The sequence below is a fragment of the Sceloporus occidentalis genome, unplaced genomic scaffold (assembly GCF_023333645.1).
Source record: "Sceloporus occidentalis isolate IW3139 unplaced genomic scaffold, rSceOcc1.0.p SCAF_36, whole genome shotgun sequence".
Classification (NCBI taxonomy): Eukaryota; Metazoa; Chordata; class Lepidosauria; order Squamata; family Phrynosomatidae; genus Sceloporus; species Sceloporus occidentalis.
Genome location: NW_028317016.1, coordinates 1,245,139 through 1,264,037, shown reverse-complemented (window position 1 = coordinate 1,264,037; position 18,899 = coordinate 1,245,139). Strand labels below are relative to the sequence as shown.

The 18,899-nt window shown below is 44.8% G+C and overlaps 1 protein-coding gene across 1 annotated transcript in view; it reads left to right on the top strand.

Moving 5' to 3' along the window:
• LOC149297849 (mastermind-like protein 1) overlaps positions 1-18,584 on the top strand; it is a 29,474-nt gene extending 10,890 nt beyond the window's left edge. The window contains exons 2-5 of the mRNA XM_089488119.1: positions 13,889-15,295; positions 15,818-16,075; positions 17,121-17,238; positions 17,608-18,584. Coding sequence (XP_089344245.1) covers positions 13,889-15,295; positions 15,818-16,075; positions 17,121-17,238; positions 17,608-18,584 — 2,760 coding nt within the window. The remainder of the gene's footprint in view (positions 1-13,888; positions 15,296-15,817; positions 16,076-17,120; positions 17,239-17,607) is intronic.
• The last annotated feature ends 315 nt before the right edge of the window (positions 18,585-18,899 follow it).

Genomic DNA, 18,899 nt, shown 5'->3' with positions numbered 1-18,899 from the left:
CCACAAGAATGAACCATCTGTAATGGCGTTGATTCGCATTAAATACCAGTTGAAATCCTGTTACTAAAGTGCAATGCAGGGTTTACAGCCTCTTTGTTTCATGCGAGGGCCAGGAAGTGTAAATTGGATTAATTCACCCCAGTATTCAAGCAAATGAGATTAGAGGCCACCTATCCTCTGCTGTGCCTGTAAATGAGAATATTTAAGCAACGCTCAGAAAAGGCTTTATTTCATCATAGGGGGATAGATACTCGTTAACCCTGGGGTATCCGATACACTGCTGCTGGTGATCACCTGGGACGTAAAAGGGCGATTATCTGACAGCCACGCCAGAGAATGAAACTACTCTCAAAATCCTCCTCCGTGGTCCAACAGTTCTGGCCACTGATTGCTTGTAGCAGGCAGTCGGTGGCAGGTAAGCACTCCCATTGAAATCGTTCAGAGTGCTTTCTTCGCAGGCACCCAGTCCTCGCAGGCACCCAGTCCTCGCAGGCACCCAGTCCTCGCAGGCACCCAGTCCTCGCAGGCACCCAGTCCTCGCAGGCACCCAGTCCTCAGTAGACCTCTCCCCGCAGCAGTTGCCAAGTTAGCTCTGGAGCAGACTGGCAATAAGTATGTTGCGGGACATATTTGGCCGAACACATCTCCAACACGGAATATGCATGTGGGGGGCATTTTGCAGGCGTAAGTGTGTGTGTGTGACGGTATGTAAGCACATATGATTTCATTGCATGCTATGTATGAAAGCGACTCTGGGTTTGCCGATATTGTTACTTTTCATCACTACAGGGGGTCTGTTTTCAGGAAACCGATCCACGCCGTGTAGTCAGCGTTTCTCTCGCTGAAGAGATGTCCCTTTTCAGAGGACCTTTTTTTCCCCCCTTGGCTCGCTCTGTGATTTCACCATCCGCAAACACGTCAGGAAACCAGTTCTTCTGTTTTACGTGGAGTCCGGAGCCGTGGTGCGTGAGAAGGCTCTGTGTGAAAGCAGACGTCAGCGGCCGGCAGGCGTGACGGCACGAATCCTCTTCCACGCACTCGCAGAAACACAGCGCTGGGAGGTTGGGTAGACAAATCCCTCAGATCTTTCTCCGTCTCGTAGCACGAAGCGGTTTGGGGCGGGTGGATCTTACGCCACTCCTCGGTGCTCACAAGCACAAACAAGGCGACAGATTGTTCACGGTGAGAGGATCTTTTTGTCTTGATTGTTCATATCCTACGCCGTTTGGATGTTAAATCAAGCGAGCCACCGGCATCCAGTATTATGCCCTCTAGCGAGCCACTGGCATCCAGTATTATGCCCTCTAGCGAGCCAGCCCTGCAGCCTGGAGTCTGCTGGCGCTCTATAAAGACACGTAATGTATACAGCGATTTACAAACTTTCTAGATTGTAAACTCCTTTGAGCAGGGCCGTCCTGACGTTGCCCTAATTATTACGTCATGCACTAATTATATCCCGTTTACGCGTTGTACAGTTCTGTGGAAATGGTGCTACGTAATACAATGAGAAGTTATGCAGAAGCCTCCGATGATAAGAACCCGGGGCTTATTCCCCAAAGTGAGTTTCATTGTGAAGGGCCGTCCCTGGCGATGTTCTCTGCAAGAGATGCCGAGCTGGCCTCGTGTGATGTATAGTTCAATTTGTGGGCATCGACGAATTTGGTTTAGATAAAGGAACCAGCCCAAAAAACTTAGGAGCCGGTTTTTGACCCCCAATAACTGAGGCGGCAGTTGCGGGCACCCGCGTTACATGGCGCCGGAAGACAGCAGATGGCTTACAGGTCTGAGGAAGTGTGGGGGTTATTATTATATGCAACAATCCTCTATATGTCACTTTTGCATCAACTCAACTTGGTGTTGTGAGTAACTTTGAGAGCAGCCGGGGATCTCGAATGCTGGGAGAGGAAAAGCTCACAGATGCCAGGTAGTGATTTTAAATCGCCACGCCGACCTTGTGTGTAATAAATATACACGTGTATATATACTCGCACACATATAAATACAAGTGTCATAAGTGAGGGGAAACTGCGGCTCACCAGCAAATTCTGCCAACCCCCTCTTTAGTGAATAAATCTGTAACGTTACAGCTGGCTGTTGATGTGTTTTATGTGGTGGCTTATGTGTCTTTCTAATATAAAGGATCTATAGCCCAGCAGGCCCTTTGAAGCTGGTGCGTTTATAAAGGTATAATATATACTGTCTGGGTCCTGGTCTTCACATTCGTTTTGTCTGCATGTCTTCTGTCTGTGCCGTTGATGAGGGCCCCAGAATTCCTTCCGGAAGCTTCTGCACAGTAGTGTGTTGAAGGCCACTGAGGTTTGTCTGGAAGTCCCATCTTTGTTTCTGATAAATGGTGTGTTCTGGTTGTGTTAAAGATCTCTCGTGCGTTCTCTTTCCAACCAGAAGTCGGTCGTTAAGCATACTTCGCTTACAGAAAAAGACAAATAAGCAGCAGCTTTCTGAACAGGTGCCCTGGGGCAATCTCCCAAAGCAAGATCGTCTTACAGCCGTATCAGTTTATCTGAGGCCGTAGAAGGTAACTTCCTGCCAATTAACGGGGCCGCCTGCAAACAACACTTCAACCCCCAAACCATTGTCACTTTCTGCAAGTGCCCATTCCAAAATGGTTCTTTTATGGGCCAATAAACATGACACCGTTTTCCGGCTAGAGGGGGGGGGGGGGGGAGTTGCTTTTTAGTAATGGGCAGAAGTCTATCAGTTTGTGCTGTGAAGTTTGCCTTTTTATTTTGATGTTGAGGACTACTCGTTTATTTTCATAGTAGCCGCTCTTGTCTACCCCTAAGCACATTGGCTTCAGTGTGAGCTCGATGGGCAGTAAGTGTAGACTATTCCCACTATCTACGGAGGCCGAAGAATCTCCGGTAACATGCAGTAGAGCCGGTCTAATATGTTACACGGGAAGCTATGGCGGGAACGATTCCTTTAACCACCTGATGAGTACAAGTCACTGCGTCTTAGTATTCCCTCGCAGAAGGACATGTTTGCACTAGTCACATACTTATGGCATTAATCTTTTGTGACTCGCAAAAAAACCGCGTGAGATAGTAGCAGGAGCCTTGTTAACATCCAAGCCCGGTCCCTATATTATCGGCAAAAATCCCTCATCTGTCCACGTCTCTTCTTGGAGACTGGAGTGGCTGTATGGATTTATTGGGCATGTGCTGATACTGTGGCTAAAAAGAATCAATTGTATGTTTGTGTCTATAAGTGGAAGTACAGAAGCGTCTTCCATTCCCTGGTCTATGATAGCCCGGTCATGTCTGAGCCATTACATTTCTCATCTGTTTACCACCGACTGGTGCGCATCGTCGCCCTCTGTATACTGTAACGTATACGATAGCCGAGCGTAACCCCCGTATTAGTTATCGTTTATATGGTCCATAGGCGCGGAGGAAGCTTAGTAGGCTGGGTGGCGATTATCGTGAGTGTTACGTCTTTGGCTCCGACGAGCTGCTGTGACGTTCTGGTTTCTCGCGGGGAGCGCCGTGTCTTTTTGAACCCGTGAAACCTGAGACTCCTGTAGCTGAGACTGTCCTGGGCTGGATCTCCGGCGCTGCATTGCCGGTTAATGCGAGGCTGCAGGAATGCATTGTTCCGTGTTTGCGTGGGTGGGGGAGAAGCAGATTTCGTTTAGCCGAACAATTTGTTTGAACAGTGAGCCATCCTGCTGAGCCTCGAGGCCGTCTACCTCGCAGAGCCGTAGATTCCAAGGGGTTAATTGGCACTGCGTGCCTCCCTGCCCCCTTCACTCAAACAGGGGCACATGTTGTAACCCGAGAAGCCCCTAATAAAACCTGTGGCTTTACTAGATTGTCAGCTCCATAGAGCAGCACCGCTCTGCTTCTGTGGGACTCGCTGCTTGTTGTACAGCGCTGCGGATTATGACGCCGATATGTAAATCAATAAGTCATTTTCGTCCGAGATTGCATATGACATCAGTAGGAAAGAGGTGGGTAGCCCTAGTCCCTTTCATTGTTACCGTACGTTTGATGTCCAGGAATCTTGTTACATCCTTCTATGTACTTATGTTTCTAAAAGTATCTTTTTCTTTATTTGTAAAAAATTCTAAAGTCGGCGCTTTGCTGAGAGACGTGTAGTTTGATGGATTTCTTTTGGAAGTGTGCTGGAATATTTCTTGATTTTGATGAAAAGGGGTTGTTGTAGCTTTTGCTTACTAATTGGTATTAGGACTAGGACAGCATAACTAAGCGACTATGGTTTACTGCTCTTGGGGACCACTTCAAAAATGCAGGACCACCGTTCTATAACGCTGTATAAGTGTCAGTAGTCTGGTGCACAGATGTGTTCAACCTTAATTGTAAAGCAGGGCTGTTCTGCTCGCCTATGTCTGCTTCTTCCCTCGTATAAACACATCTTCTGTATGACTATCTTTGTACCACCTCCCGACACCGCTGCTGTTGGACCACAGTCTGAAGATGACAGGACGGGGTTTTTGTGCCCCGGCGTGTTTCATCTATAAAATCTCCGTAACCTAAGGCTGCTTTACTTCCCGGTTGCCCATACGGGTCATGAATCTGTTATGACATCACTATCCTGTAGATGATATCATTGAATGTACACCCAATGTGATCATACCTAAAGAAAGGCCCAGTGCTTGGTAACGTGACTCTGATGTGGCTTCAGTAGCCGTTCTAATCGGCTCTTTTAGAATCGAATCAGATAATCTGCGTTGGGACAGGAGTGTTTTTCTTTTCACACGTGTGATTGTATTCAAGCACTTTGAGGGTTTAATCTCGTAACCCCAACCCCTGAGTAGCTCCCGCTTTCTGCACTCCGTGGAAACCCGCTTCTGCCCTTTTACGTTTATCCTTGCTCCTAATATAGCAATAAAGATGTTCGCCGATCCTTCAGGAAATACAGCTTGTCACCGTGATTTCACTTTCTGAATCTTACAGAAAGTAAACAAGTCCTGTCTACAGAAACTAGAAGACTCGGTTGCAAGGGCAATCTATAGGGGGGTTGGGGGGGGGGTTGTTGCCCTTGCAGATTTTTACTCCCCCCATCTCCCTCCCCCCAGCGCACATTTCTACTTTGACCGCTTTTACTTCTAAAACGACCAGCTGGTCTGAGTCTGGCAGCCCCCCCAGCCGCCAAGGGGTTAATGTTGGCCTGGGTTGCTAAAGCAACCAGCTCTGCATTCTTCAGAGCCCCAGCAGACAAAAGAGAGAGTATTAAAGGGTTAGTGTCATTCATGTTGGAACAAATGGCACGGAGCTTCAGCCAAGGCTGGTGTTCCTCCCCGTTTCCACTGATACTGAAACAAAACAGTCGTCCTCTCTGTGCGTGTCCCCGGTGGAGGCGAACGGGGCCAAGAAAAGTCTCGTACCGTTTGTATTTTCACACCATGTGTGGACTTTATACACACGATGCCTTCTCCAGCTCTGGTGGCCGCCTCTCTCCCGTCCGCCTAACAATCGTGTCCGGTACTTAAGGTCCAACTGCATAGAGCAGCGAGGTTGGGCCAAGGGGGCAATGACTTAAGAGTTTTAGGATTGTTTTATTGTGGTCTGGCTCCACACAGGCCGGGGGGGTATTTTCTGGCTAGGACGTCTTTCTAGTATTACTTTGTGTACAGTTGTTACGTGGCCCAGTGTTGTGGTGTTCAGTAGAGGAAAGCCATTTGTAATAGTGTTTCCTAGTGATGAGTGTTTCAATGCTTCCACTATGGAGTGTCTCTATGGATATGTACCAAGGACACATGTTTAAACTCGGCTGTCACGTGCTGAACATGAGGAGGACTAGGATCCTTTTTACTAGAATTTAGAGCTAGATTTGTATTAAAGGGAGAGACTTCTGGACACCCAGCAGTCGTGTTTAGAGTACGTCTCCCATACACATACGCACACGCATGCTAACCCGAAAATGAAAAATGTGCTAAAATAATTAGGTAACTTATCCTGAGATGAGGGGGCTCTTGTGTATCACAGCTGTGTATATATATATATATATATATATATATGTGTGTGTGTATGTATGTGTGTGTGTGTGTATATGTGTATATATATATATATATATGTATATATATAATTTTTTTTTTTTAAACTTGTCATTAAACGGCAAGAGGCTTGTATGTGTTCACACTGAGGGACAGCCCTGTGGCATACAAAGGGTGTTGCGTGAGTTGTGTGGATTTTTGGTTTTACAGGTGTGAATCTTTTTGTGAATGGCCTTTTGTGCGGGGAGGAAGTATATAATAAAACGGGCTGCTCGTCTGTGTGCTTAGCCCGGTGTCTATTGAATTCACCGAGCTGCTTCCTGGGAAGGATTTCATTGCTCACGAGCGCTCGGGATTTCTGTCTGTCCTAACCCGCTTGCTTGTCTGTCCTTTTAGGTCAGAGTGCGTTTTTGATCTTCTTCTTTTTTGCGTGTTTCACAGACATGATAATGAGCGCGATATGTTTGTTCTCTTTGGAAGGCCTGTGTATTCATGAAAATATCCCGGATGTGACTCGGGTCAAACAAAGCAATGTGGAAGAAGTGAAAGTGATCAATAATATTGTAAAATGATCATTAATATTATAAAAAGTTTGGCTTTCTCAAATCTTGTGGCCACTTTAAGTGCCACCTACGTAGACCATACGCACAATGTTCATCTCATGTAGCCTTCATTGAAACCATTCACGGCTTTGGACATGTTGGTTGGAAGACATTGTGTTTAGATAGGGACTTCCCCGTTGAAAAGGAAGCTGTATGAAGAAGGAGGAGATATTAATATCCCCGAGAACCTCGCACCCGCCATAGAATTTCTTAACCGTTTATATAGACTTCTCGGTCACTACTTTGGGACCCTCTCTCTATCACCATCTAATAACTGCGTTAATAAAGGTCTGAGTCTGAGATAAAACCGCTTCTGCTTATACAGCTTAAGGGCAGAATGAGGCCGCTTTCTAGTTGTGCTGCGGTTTCTGATCTGTGCTTGGCTCCAGAATGTCGCGTCATGGCCAGTAGAAGAGATGAGCCGCTGCTACGTCTATCGAAATGAAGTGTAATTGTACATAATATCTCATTTGTTAGTTCTGGCAGGCATTTTTGGATATGCCAAGAAGTAGATGATAAAAATAAACCCGTACCCCTAGGAAGGATCCAGAAGTTCTTTAAGCCGCATGATCAAAGCCCCTGTCTGGGGTGGGGTGCTGGTAACGGTTAGGAGTACAGAACATGCAGTCTCGCACACTCTTGGGTAATCCGGCCAGAAATGAGAACGACTTTGTTGTACCGCTCACGCTGGCATAATTACTCTGTGTGAGGCATCTCCTTTTTGTCTCGTGGCAATGCTTATTTTACAAAGAAGGAACGAATGCACATGTTTCTGCGCCAGATGTGCGCTCCCGGGGCGATGTCCCCAAGGGTAAAGGCAAAGCAGCCAGGGCGGAAAGAGATCAAACCACGGATCCCAAGTGCAGCTTCGTCACTTAATCGATCGTCAACCGCAACAGGCCCAATAAAGGGCCAACGTGCCCCATGCTGCAGGGGGAGGCTTCATAATACTATAAGGAAAATCCCATCTGATCACGGCCCTTCAATGCAAGGGTTGGAGAGTAAAGCCTGCTGTGCTCCAAGCTCGAGAAATCACCTAACCTCTTACGCATCTGACTCTGTTAAAGGGCTTCGGATGGGAAGTTAATTGAATAGCTCGTTCTGTTTCAGATCTTTGCCATGCATACGATGTCGGTGAAAAGGACTCCACCTTTAAATGTCTACCCAAGTTTTTGTGCCCCCGAGTGAAGCCGGTTCTACTGGTTCCTAGACCTGCTTGGGTTTCTTGGGGTTTGCTGCGTTGTCGGCAGATTCATCCTTGACTGATAGGAAGCTGTGAGGTCCGACTGAGTTTTTACATCAGCAATTATCTTCTTTAATCCCTATGTCACATGCCAGCAAGAACATTATTCTAGTAATAAACCATTTTCCGTCCTCGGTATTTGTGGGTATGAAGAATGTATGTATAAACGGACTGCTCCTTCCAGTTAGTGTTTATTAGTTAAAACCGCTCCTAATGTGCTTGCATTGTACTTGAATTTGTATTTTTTTTTTTTATTATTTAATTTAGAGGATTGTTAAGTATTCTGGGAATTTGACTATAATGGAGCTACTGTGCTTGATAGAAAGCGTGTCTAGCGTACGTCTCGTGATGTCGCTGCTGGGACTGTGAAAGAATTAGCCTTCTGTAAATGGTTTAAAGACACGAGGAAAGGTCAGTGCGTCGCTGTTTTGTGTAATATTGTATTGTAACTGACACAAAGTGTACAAGAATCTACATACCAGCTCAACGTAGAACATTAACAAGTGGAGGAAAGAAGGTAAGTCCTTTTGTGATCTTTACTGATGTTTTGTCAGGATAGAATTCACGGGTACTTGCCTTCTCCATGCTCCTTGTATCGTAAATTCTTGTACTCTAGACTCCCTGTGTATATATAATATATAATTGTGTGTATGTATGTATGTATGCATATATACAATATGTGTGCGTATATAACAAACTGGTATGCTGACCTTTCTTCGTGTATCTGATGTATGTTGACTTGTGGAAGCAAACGTTTGAGGACCGCGAGGAATCAGGCAGCAGTAAAGCTGTTCTAAGCCAGCTAAGGTAGAGGTGTGTGTGTGTGTGTGTGTGTGTGTGTGTGTGTGTGTGTGTGTGTGTGTGTGTGTGTGTGTGTGTGTGTGTGTGTGTGTGTGTGTGTGTGTGTGTGTGTGTGTGTGTGTGTGTGTGTGTGTGTGTGTGTGTGTGTGTGTGTGTGTGTGTTTGTTGCTTATGAAGAATTGGGTAATGGCTCCTTGGTATGAACTCAGTTTGTATATAAAGACCACGCAAGTGAGAATTAGGTGGATCCTACATGAGGGGCAGGTATAGACTGAATAATGGATACTTTATAAGCAAACAGGAATACCTATCGCTTGGGACAGCATGGTTCGCATAGTGGGCTGAACATGCGAATAGTACATTCCCAATGTGTTTCATTCGTCCGCATCCCACAAATACTTTCAGGGGACTGTTGGACGGCCTCCAGGCTCTCGCCATCCTGCGTCCCTTCCTGTTCTCATAATTTCCGCTGGAGAGTTTAACCTTTTGCTGGCCCATTAATGCCTTGCAAACAGTTCACGCGTCGCATAGATGGAGACCTCGAGTATGTTTCTTCTGCATGACCCCCGTTAGACGTGGCTAAATAACTGGAGTACTTTTACATTTTGTGAGGGTTTTCTTCCCTGGCAACGAAATAAACCCTAAATTAATCCAGGACTACTACCTCCTTGTTGTGTTGGTGCGAAACCTCCTTCGGAAACCTTAATGAGTTTGGTTTATTTTTTGTTACTCCTCCAAGAGTTAGAGGCCCTTAGAGACGCTCCACAAATGAAGTTGAAGGGGTTGTTGTTTTTGTGCGTCTAATTTACTTTTCAAAATAAAAGCAGTCCTAATGGGCTGACTAGTCCTTGAAGGACTTGCCATCTAATGCCCCCATCATCTTTAGCCATTATTCGTTCCTCTGACAAAGATTAATTGGCTTACAGATGAGCAGCCTTTTACCGTGTATTAAGCACAGTGTTTTGGTATCTGCTAGGCAAGTGACTTATTCACTAATATTAATCAGTTTAATTGCCCGACGGGGTTAAAGGCAAAATGTCTCGTGGTCTATGTTTTTGTTACCAGCCACGTCTGGTGCCCCTCCTTTTCCTTTTATCTTCTGCAGCCAGCGAGGGCCGCATTATCCATTATAAGTTAAACTCTATTGTTTTGCTGGCTATTTCTTCTCTAATTTTAGTAACGTCGATTCTACTTGTGTTTTCTCTAGCAAGTAACTTTAAGCGTCTACCTCACCCCTGCCAGTGAGGGTCCAAATTGTACGCCAAAACAAAGTCACAAAAATTCTTACCAGGAAAATAGATGCGATGTAAACAATACAATGTAAAGAGAGAATCTTTATATGTAGCAGCAGTGGATTCTACAGTCCCTTAAAGTGACTTTATAGGTCATCCTATAGAATAATATATATATATATATATATATATATATATATATATATATATATATATAATGTGTGTGTTTTTGGACTTGGACTCTAAACAAAAAAAAAATATTCTTTGTAGTCACAGCAATATTTTTTTTTCCTATGATTAGGTATGTTCTGCTTTGGGCATGTAACTAACACGCAAGCAGGTTAACCCCTGCAGATGCGTTTTATATTTCTACACATGAGGACGCTCCTGCACTTTAATGCTTTCTGACAGCTCGTTGTCCTCCTTAACGTGTCTTCTTCCCCTTGCAAATGCATGAAGAGGGGTTCTCTATCCCCAGCTGCTTGACTTACTTGCAGATATGTTGTGTTGGGCTGCGCATGTCCTCTGCGTGTGAAAGTTCACATGTGCTATACTCACCAGCTTGTGTGAGATTTCCAGAGGGTCTAACAAGACCTCCCATGCTCATGTGCAGAAGACACTCCCGGCAACTGGTTGCTTCTATCGGACAAAACCAGGGCAAACATTGGGCGGTTGAGGAGTTATTCTAATTGTGAGCACCTTTTCTTTCTTTCCCAACCCTTACACCGTACTTTTTAATATGGTTCTTCATGGAGCATTGAATTGACGGATAGCCCCGCCACTTTCTTTTGCTACCAGCTCTGCAGGATTTGTGTCAGAGATTCCTTTCTCTTCCTTCCTAAAGAGGATGTTCCCTTTTTTTCAGAAGCCCCAGCAGTTGTGTGAAAGCTAAGCTTACTGCGGTTCTCTGTTACTTGAGAACTTTGGCCAGGAACAAAGTCACCATATTGTCTGAGGGCTGCTGGTCTGCACATGCCCGAGGGAGAGTCGCACTGCTCCTGTCTGTAGCGTGCTGAGAGACTCTACACATACTACTAAAACCATACTATGCCAGGGCCTGACATAGGCTTCATGGTTCTGAGAATCTCTCAACTACGGCACCAACCTTGTTTACAGGAACAAGAAAGCCTGGCTACTCGTGGAAGAGCGATCTGCGGTCTCTGGTCACCCTCTCATCCGTCAGCCGGTCAGCACACCGCTAGCACTGCATCTCGCACTGCATGCTCAACAGTAAGATGCACTTCTAGGTAAATGTTATCTGCCAACCTGAAAACACTTATTTAAAGTGTCGGTGAACAAAGAAACCAATATCCTTTATTTACTCAACACCAACATTTTACGCTGTGCTTCATACAATACATACAAAGTGTATAACAAAGCTAGAGCTGACAGACAGAGGGCTACAAGAGGGTCCGGCTTACAACATCTAGTGTCCTGTGTGGGCTGTGATACCCATGTTCCAGTCTCATGATCCCCATAGCATGATGAGGCCGCGACCATGCTTAACTATAGAGGTTGCATGTTTTGAGGCATGGGAACTGTTTGGTTTGGCCACACGTAGTACTTTGAGTTGTGATCATTAACCTTTTACATGTTGCATATGGGATAATTCCTGCTTTCTGACAAACTCCAGATGTGTTGTCATTTGACTTATTTTGCGTTAGGGAGTCTTTCTTGCCGCCCTTCTATACTGGCCAGCGTTGAGCGAAGCTCCATTACACCCAGCCTCTGAACTCTGTAGCTCCTTCAAAGTGATTGTTGGCCGCTTTGTGGCCTCTTGCGTGTCTACTTCTTCTTCGAGTGTGGCTTTTTCTTGGCAGTGCTCGAGTGTTGCAACTTCAGCATCTTGATTATTGATTCAACTGAACTCACCGAGCCAAACACTTGGATTTTGTTTTGTACTCATTCTCCTAAACCTCGCGTCTCTCCAGCTTCTGAAACATGTTCTTTGGGTTTTCAGAACCACAGCCTGGCCATTTGATCCTTCAACAGTCAGGTTTTAAACATTTAATATTGTTTTTAATTTACAGATTGGGTCCAATGGTAAGGTAATTTTGCCCGTGTTAGGGTAGTTTATCTTTGTAAACTGAGAGCTTCCAGGGCACAGAGGTTGAATCACTTTATTCAATCGGCATCTTTTACTTTATTGATCTTTTTTTTTTTTTAACAAACCTTTTATAATTGATTTTTTTTAATTAGTGTGTTTAAAATCAGGAGTGAAATGTCAAATATACCATTTGTGATTCAGTCCTTTGATGTAAGGGTAGGTGATCAGTAGATGGGTGGAATAGAAGCGGGGTATGATTTTTGTGCTTGTCTGGTTACGTGGTAATGTTTTTTTTTGTTGCAAATGTTGCTACTGGTCCTTCGCCCGAGTGACCGAGCCAGTTTCACACATTATCAGTAGACTTTCCCATGTTCGGTTAGCGTGTGCGTTGGGTCTACAGCAACCAGATAGCAAAAGGACCTTTCAGGATTCCCACCAACAAAAGCTTCGAGTAGATAAACCCCTTCTCTAGCTCTACTCTGTTTAGCACAGATGATTTTATTTATTTAAATGGCTTATGGCTAGATAGGTGCTGCATAAAACTATTTCCCTTTGCATTTAACCTTTTATGCTACTAAAATTATGAGCCTCTTGCTGGCATTCCCTGTTACGTAAAAATTCCACGCAGAGTTTTCCATTGATGATTTAAGTACATTATATCTTAACAGACGTGAAACAGCACAATAATTTGAAAAGGTCACTGTAACCGCAGTGGAATATATTTCACGCGCACTTCTGTCTCCCCGACTGGAAGGTGAATAAAGAGTTTGCCTTTGCTTAGGCTGCCCCCTAGTGTTTGACTTTGGGTCAGCACGCAGGAGGAGAATAAAATGCCACTTTCTTGTTTTCCATCCAACTGCGTTCACTGAACAAGTCATAGAAAGTCTGCTTAAGCGGCTTAGTGGTAGTTATGTAACAAATGGTCTATTTTATTATACAAGAAATGTTATACCTCCTACCAGTTTGCGAGCGGCTGACCAAAAATTTATATAGTGCCATTATATTCAGTGAGCGCTGCAGAGTGGCTTAGCAGGGCATAGGTATGGCATTGCGTACCAATTCGTTCTTACAGAAACTAAAGGCCAGAAGGTCTCTCCTGAAACGGGCGAACGATCTAGAAGGGGCTGGGTGTACATTACACAAGATGTGAAAGTGCACGTGTTTGGGGTGGACCAGCCACAAAGCTGGATGTGTGTTAAGTAGTGTTACTAGATATGACCTAGGGGCAAGTGTGCATGGCGAGAGATACCAGGCAGGTGGAGTGAGGTTAAGAGAGGTGAAAGGAGGGAAGTTAACCTGTCCGTTGCTTTCCGGAAGAAGTAAATATTAGGGATATTTGAATGAATTGGAGACAAGCCTTGGTTCTAAAAAAAACTGGAGTAGGACGTTCAGTAGAAGATAGGGAAGCCCTTGAAAAGTCTAGTTAGCTTGAGAGGATGAGATGAAAGCAAAGCTTAGGCAAAGATCAGATGAACGGAGGGACTGGGTAGGTGTGTATTAAGGAGTTTAAGATGAATCTTGAAAGATACAAGCAGCTGGTGAAGAGATTGGGAGAGGGTCGAGGTGTTAAAAGTGTAACGGACACGTAGGCAGCAGTTTTTTTGTTTTTTTTTGGAAACAGAATGAATAAGAAGGATGAAGGAGAGGTTGAAGTCCGTGGTGGCACCCGTGCAATAAGTGGGTGCGGTAGGGATGACGGCTGCATTAAAATGAATCACACTTTCTAGTATGCGTAGTGATTAAACCATAGCAGATCTGTAATTTTATATTTTCTTCACTTAAAATTATATTACTAATATTTCAGCACTTTTTTTTTTTTTTTTTTTAAAGGTCCTCTATTGTGGAAAATATGAAATTGAATCAAGCTGAAAATTAAACATGTTAATGAAAATGGAGTTGTGGGTGTATATATTTTTGGAAGTCTCCTATAGTGGTAGAAACAGTAATGTATGGAAGTATATTTAATCAAGTGACTTTTTCTTTCAGCAGCTCCATGAAACAGTTAAACGGAAACTGGACAGCGCGGCTTCACCACCAAATGGGGATCAACAAAATGGTTACGGAGACATGTTTTCAGTGCCCAAAAAACTCCGACATGATGATGGACTGACTGGAGTAATTGGGTCTTCAAATGGAATGCCTCCCGTTTCTCCGCTACATCAAATGGACAGCAAGCCTCCCAATGGGGATTCTTTGCAAATAAACGGGAACCACTCAATTGGACTTGATGGTGTCAATAAAAAGTGTCTTCCGGATACAGGCCTACAACTGAACGGAGACGTAGATGAGTTTGCTCTTTGCTTAGGCAAAGAGATGAAGCAGGAACCAGTTGATGATCTACCTTGTATGATCTCTGGAGTAGGGGGTGTCATGTCTCAAAATAACTTACCCGACCTAAACCTTAATGAGCAAGAATGGAAGGAACTCATAGAAGAACTTAACAAATCTGTACCTGATGAAGACATGAAGGATATCTTTGGCGATGATTTCGGAGAGAAAAAGGACAGCGATGCCTCAAACTCGGCAACACAAACTCCTCTACCACAAGACATTCATATAAAGAGTGAGTTCTCTCCGGCAACTTTTGAGCAGGAATCCATCGGGTCACCACAAGTGAGGTCGGCCTCCTCCGGACCCTATGTTGGAAAACCTTCGGTGCCTGCTGGGAGTGCATCTCCAGTAGTGGGTGGCGGGGCACAGACTGTGTTCCAGCCATCCACTCAGACTGTGACTGATTCATCAAATCAGAATATGATGCAAACCTCTAACCAGGCACCAAATGTGCAGAGACCTCTACCCAATGTGTTATTGCAAGGACAGAGCACTGGAACTGCCAAAGAATTGTCCTCGGCACATCAACTTCAGCAGATAGCAGCAAAGCAGAAGAGGGACCAGATGCTACAGAACCAGTCGCAGGTTCACCAAGCAAATCAGATGACCAACTGGCCTCAATCTAGGTCATCCCAAAGCCCTTTAGGTGTTCCATACAACATGGAGAAGCCGACCAGCCCCTCTGTTTATCAGCAAGACTTTAACAACCAGAAAATGATGATGCAGAACATGAACAAGAGTTCACCACGTGGTGGAGGCAACTACATGCAGCCAAACCATGTCAACATGATTGGTCACAAGCCTCCAAACAATATGAACCCTGGCCAGGTTTCTGGTCCAAATCCAATGCTGGACTATGGCAACACCAAACCCCTCTCCCATTATGAAGCCGACTGTGGTCCAGGGGTGGCAGCACAAAATCAGAGCAAAGCTGCAATGCTGACATATCTTCAGCAACGTCAACCACAGCAAATGCCGCACATGACTGATGAGCAGAGCCAAATGTTCCTAATGAAAAGAAAAGCTGGAATTCCGTATAGACCTTTAGTACCTCACGGTCAGGTAAGCTGGTTTGTGTGTTTTGGTTTTCTTTTTTTAGCACGTGAGTGACTAGATGAAGATTTAAGGAGGCCACATCTGTCTTATGCATTAAAGTGCGTATGATAGCTGATGTCCATGTCTTTAATACCGGCTTTATACGGTTGATAAATTACTAGATGCTGCAGACATATACATACATTATATGGCTAGAATGAAGATCTCACTTTTTCATCAGAAATGGGAACTCTTCTCCTTTGTGGTGCCACAGGGTGTTGGCGCCTGCAATTTCCTTTTTTTTTTTTTTGTTTTTTGGTGCTTCTGCTCAAGAAAATGTCTATGAGCATAAACAATTTCAATATCTTATTTACTCCCTGTCCGTAGAAATAGTATGTTCCCTTCTTTGAAAGATTCATGAACAGGGCAGACTTTTTTCAAATAGCGGTATCGCCACAGCCCTGAATTCATGCACCAACGTGGAGAGGTGGGAGGATGTGAAGGAATGAAGCATTGGGTTTTCAAAATCTTTTTCTTCCAATTTTTCAGGATCAGAACCCCCAGCCTAATGTCCAGCGTGTTGCTGTCTCAGCACCCGGACCCGGTGTGAGCACACAACCTCCACAGGTCTCTATGGCTGGTAACCACAGCAATGGCAACTACCTGAGCAGCCAGCAGCAAGCTGTGATGAAGCAGCAGCAGCAGCTAATGATGGAGCAGAAGCAGAGGGAGCAGCTACTCATGGAACAGCAGAAGCAGCAGCAGTATCATCTAATGGGGCAACGGCAGCAGCTTCTGGCTGAGCAGGTACTGTCCAACTGCAGGAGAGTTATGATGAGATACTGAGAATAGACTGTGCTTATGACGTCACCATGTGAAGTTCCCACATGTACCATATTTGCTCGATTATAAAACAAGATTTTTTTCCGGATCAAATGCTCTTAAAAATACCCCTCGTCTTATATTCAAAATAGAGGTCTGACTATAAGACTAAGATCCCCCACAGCGCTGCAGGGGACCTGAATCCTCCGCTGCTGCCAGCACTTCCTCTGGGGGCTTCTATGACGGAGCACCGGTGTGACCTTTCCAGTGCTCCATCATGGAAGCTCCAGCGGAAGTGGCGGCAGCAGCGGAGGTTGTCCTAGGCGCATAGCGCAGACATTCACTGTCTGCCAGAGAAGAAAATCCCTTGCAGGGGACGTGGATCCTCTTCGTTGAATGTCTGTGTGATGCGCACAACAACCACCTCCGCTGCTGCTGGGGCTTCTATGACTGAGCACTGGTGTGACATGACCTTCCGGTGCTCAGTCATAGAAGCCCCGGCGGGCAGCAGAGGTTGTCTATGTGCATGTCTACTGGCTTGCTGTCTAAGGAATGGATAAGACCATTGAAGGGAGATCACTTTGCTGGTGAACTATTGGGGTTTTCTGAACTGTAACTCATTGGACACCTGGGACAGATACCTTTTTGAGCAGTGATTGAAGCTCTGCTCGGAGAGAGGCATGTGAAATCATAGGTTCCTGTCAATTATAGAAACACTAGGTAGACTGTCTACATAGGAAAAAACCTCTCTGCTACAAATAGCTTAGCATGAATGACTGCTAGTGAGATAAAACTCCAAGTTATTCCTTTAATATAAAACTATCACGATTTTCTGATTTTAGTGTGACATGCTTTTATAGAACACTTGAAGGTCCCCGAGGCCCAGTGGATAACGCATTCCCATTCATTACTGCGTGTCATTGAAAGCTTTCTTTTCATAGATTTTTTTTTTATCCAGCTATAAATGCCTTATTTTGTTTGGTCATGTTTTATCTAGATTCTTACAAATGCTAAAATATTCTATTTACAGGAAAAGCAGAGACACCAACAGGAACAGCAGCTACAACGACACCTGACTAGACCTCCACCTCAGTATCAGGATCAGCCTCCGAATTCATATCCGCAACAGCAAGTTGGCCCTTTTCCAGGTACATTCTTGCCTTCCCTACCTGTCTTGGGATAAAAATAAACAGCACTATATATACGATGCGGACGGATGCTGTGCTAATGCAGTTTACTTATGTTTTGAGAGTTTACATATATAGATCTCAATTATTTTTATTTTATGTAATGTTGTATGTTATGAGTGAGATTCCAGTTTATACAGGAAATTATGCAGTTTTGATTGTTTGTTAGTCTGTAGAGGCTAATCTGTGAAACTAGTTTCCGCCATGGACTGTTTTTCGGAGTTTAATGGTTCTTAACTCTGTTATTATGTGGATCCAGAAAATAGCTTTTTACTAACTTTTGTAGTGTTGGAAACACATGTATAACTTAATCTGCTTTCTGTATTCCAGGGTCAAATTCAGTTATGAATCATCCCACCTCTGGAAGTCCACGCATGTTTTCACAGACACAGTCCATGATCCAGATGGGTACTGGACATGCCTCTGTGACGTCCTTGCCATCTGGTTCTAACCCCCAAGACCGGGCTGTTTCCCAGTATCCTAACTTGCAAAGTGTGCAGCGTGGTGGAATGTATAACATGGGGTCAGGTCTCCCACAAATGGTGCCAAATCATGCAACACAACCTAACATAGCGAATGGACAGCCTCAAATTCAGAGGCCGACCAACATGGGTCAAGGAAATCCTCTCCCTGCTGGCTACGGGCAAAACGTTATGGGAAATGCTGGCTTACCGCCTCAGCACAACAAAGGCATGAACCCTGCCCTGGCAAAGGCCCAGATGCCAAGAATGCCCACAACCATGGCAGCTCAGAACCCAACATGGCAGCATCAAGGCATGCAGAACATGAACAGTCAGGCCCAAGGAAATAACGGCTTGGGTGGATTCAACCCTGCCAGTGCTGGATTTCACCTCCAGCAGAATCATCACAAAATGGCTAACCAGCAGTTTGGACAAGGCATGCCACAGGTTGGTCTCGGATCCAGTCGACCAATGTCATCGATAAACTCTTCCGTCCCTGGTCAGATGATACCAAACATGGCATCCCAGCAAAGGACAAATCCTGCCAGTCAACAGCCAGCCCCCAAACAGCAGGTGCTACCGGTGATGAACCAAGCAGTACCAGACCTGAATGCGTTCAACCAGAATCCGGGACAACAGATGGCTAACCGAGCCGGTCTCCACTGTAATCAAAATTACCAGGTGAGATCAGCCAATCAGGATCTGCCGTTTGTCTACGGCAACCAGTCAGGCAATGGTGCGCTACAGAATTTATCTGGGGACGCTGACTTGTTGGACTCGCTACTAAAAAACAGGACTTCGGAAGAGTGGATGAATGATTTGGATGAGCTGCTGGGGAATCATTGATACTGAGCTGGTTCATTTTTTTTTTTTATTACGGGACGTTTTAGTACATTTTTATAAAAAAAAAATATATATAAAAAACTAAAATGTATATTACATTTGGACCAAAAACCTGTGCCATGGTGATATATCACTGGGGATGGAAAGTGGTTACTGCTTCCACCCTACTTTCTTTAGACAGTTGATGCCTGGAGCATGTTTCTTCGCTTGTCACTGGCTATTTTATGTTGTTGATCCTGGCAGGATCCCTTCTCATCTCTCCGAAAGGCCTTATGTTTGTTATAAGCACTGCAGATTTGGGATGAATCGGTAACATTT